Raw genomic sequence first — 2719 nt, 5'->3', positions numbered from 1 at the left:
AATAGTTGTTTTCTTATTTTGCCGAATATTGTCCAAGACCAGTATTATTATTGTATTGTTGTGGTCTATAAATATAAATAAATGTAAAATAATATTTACCTATATTAACTTGCACTTGATGCCTGATGGACAACAATTGTAAAAATAATACCTATTTCTATTAGTTTGATGCGATCGCCGATCCGTGATGTGCGTGTGTTCGTAATTCGAGTGTTATAGTTTTATTTTGTTTATTTTATTATTTTATTGCGCCTAATCAGTACCTACTAGCTCCTTATTTATATTTCTGGTTGTACTGTATATTTTAAAATGCCAAAAGAAAAAATATCGGTTGCAACCCGTCTAAGAAACTACGTTTCTGAATTTGGAAATATATTTACAAGACAGTAAAATTTTATTTTGTACAGTATGCAATATTAAAATTGCGAGTAATAAACGTTTTTCTGTAACACAACACATAGCCACTGAAAAACACCAAAGAGGAGTTAACCGTACAGAAAACAAAAAAAAAAACTCAGCAACTTATCTCAAAAGATTCGTCATCTAAATCATCATTTAATAATGATTTATGTAAAGCCATGCTTAATGCTAATATCCCGTTAAATAAATTAAGTAATACATATTTCAAACAATTTTTGATAAAATATACGGGACAAAATATTCCAGATCAAACAACATTATGCAAAGTTAATGTTGACCATTGTTACCAGGAAGTTTTAAACGAAATAAGACAAAAAGTAGTGGGAAAGAAAATTTGGGTCTCAATAGATGAGACAACAGATGCCGAGGGCCGCTTTATTGCTTCAGTTATTATCGGTACATTACTCCTCGATCGTCCAGGTGAATTGTTTTATTTAACCTCGAACAATTACAGAAAACAAATCATAGTACAATATGTTCCCTATTTGAAAATTCACTTTATTTATTATGGCCTGACGGAATAAGACGAAACGATGTATTGCTGTTTTTAAGTGATGCTGCGCCTTATATGGTGAAGGCTGGTGATACATTAAAAGTGTTGTATCCAAAAATGGTTCACGTAACTTGTACTTCCCATGGATTACATAGAGTCTCTGAACAAATACGTATTCAATTTCCAAAAGTTGAAAAACTGGTAGCAAATGTTAAACGAGTATTCAAAAAGGCGCCTTATCGTGTTCAAAAATTTCATACTGATGCACCAAATATATCACTACCTCCTCCTGAACCTATTCTGACACGTTGGGGTACGTGGATTTCTACCGTATTATATTATAGTGAAAACTTTCAAACTGTAAAAAACATAATTGAAAGTTTTGATGAGAATGATGCGCTTTCCATAAAAAATGCTCAAAAATATTTTAAAATTCCTCAAATGAAAGGAAACTTGACTTTTATACATTCGAATTTTGCATGTCTTCCTATAGCTATAACGCGTCTACAAAAACAAGGTATACCCTTATCTGAAGGTATTGCAATCATACAAGATATTTCATCAAAGTTTAGTCAATTAACAGGTACCGCTGGAATTGATATTAATAAAAAATTACAAACAGTTCTCAACAAAAACAAAGGATTTCGAATTGTTTGTAATATTTCAAAAATATTAACTGGCGAAGAAGAGAATGTAGGTGATTTGGATATACCAGAAGATTTAACCAGTAGCGACATGGCGTATTTTAAATTTGCACCAATAACATCCGCAGATGTAGAACGATCGTTTTCTTTATATAAGAATATATTGGCACCAAACAGGAGGTCTTTCAAGTTTGAAAATCTCAAAAAATCATTAATCGTACAATGCAATAATTACTTTAGAGGTAAAATAATAAATATTAAATTTATATTTATATTTATATTTATTTTTTTTATATAGATGCCGTAAACGACGATGATGAAGATCGCAATTAATTTAAATTTATATAAACATGTAATACCCATAAATTTTAACAATTATATTTAGTATTTAAAAAAATAATTTTTGTTGTTTTTTGTATATTTTTGAAAAATTAGTACATATTTTACGAAATTTTAATAGCATATTTTTATTCATGTTTTGATATTTTTAGTGCATATTTTGATATTTTTTAGTGCATATTTTCATGCATATTTTGACATTTTTTAGTGCATATTTGCATGCATATTTAATAGTTTTTTGGTGCATTAAATTCACAGCCCTGATTATTACAATGTTACCGCTTGTACTAACTATCAATTATATCATTTTAAACAGTACAATTTTTTGTTATTAGTTAATAATGAAATCAGCTGTTATGTGATAAGGAAAACTTTATATATATGAATTATTTTTTAAGTGATAATAGTTTACCGTGTTGAACACGAGATTGTGTCAGTTTTTGTTTTATTAATTTAAATTTTGATTTTTTTTAAATATGAATTATTCTTTTATAATTTATACTTATAATTTTTGAAAATGAATAAACCAAAGAGAGATAGGCAAGCCAATTTTTCGCCATTAGAAAATAAATTAATTGTGGAACTAGTGTTAAAATACGGTTCCATAATTGAGAACAACGAAACGGATTCTGATATTTGGAAAAAAAAAGAACGAAATCTGGAATTTGATTGATAGTAAAATGGTTGTATCCACAGGTAATGTTGTATTAAATTACTAATACATTTTTGAATCAATGGATCGTGTACAAAAATATTATAATTGGAACATTTCTAATTTACGGGACACTTTAAAATTTGGTAATTTTTTTTTAAAGTTTATACT

General features: G+C 28.0%; 1 protein-coding gene across 1 annotated transcript; it reads left to right on the top strand.

The window, feature by feature from the left end:
- Positions 1-1281: 1281 nt before the first annotated feature.
- LOC112685877 lies at positions 1282-1890 on the top strand. The gene is made up of 2 exons (XM_025557901.1): positions 1282-1799; positions 1856-1890. Exons 1-2 carry the CDS (start codon positions 1355-1357, stop codon positions 1888-1890), a joined length of 480 nt encoding a protein of 159 aa, XP_025413686.1. The 5' UTR covers positions 1282-1354.
- Positions 1891-2719: the final 829 nt, after the last annotated feature.

This window comes from Sipha flava, unplaced genomic scaffold (assembly GCF_003268045.1).
Source record: "Sipha flava isolate LNK unplaced genomic scaffold, YSA_version1 295_pilon_pilon, whole genome shotgun sequence".
NCBI classification, from domain to species: domain Eukaryota; kingdom Metazoa; phylum Arthropoda; class Insecta; order Hemiptera; family Aphididae; genus Sipha; species Sipha flava.
The sequence above is the reverse complement of the archived record's forward strand: the minus strand, read 5'-3'. Positions and strand labels throughout refer to the sequence as shown.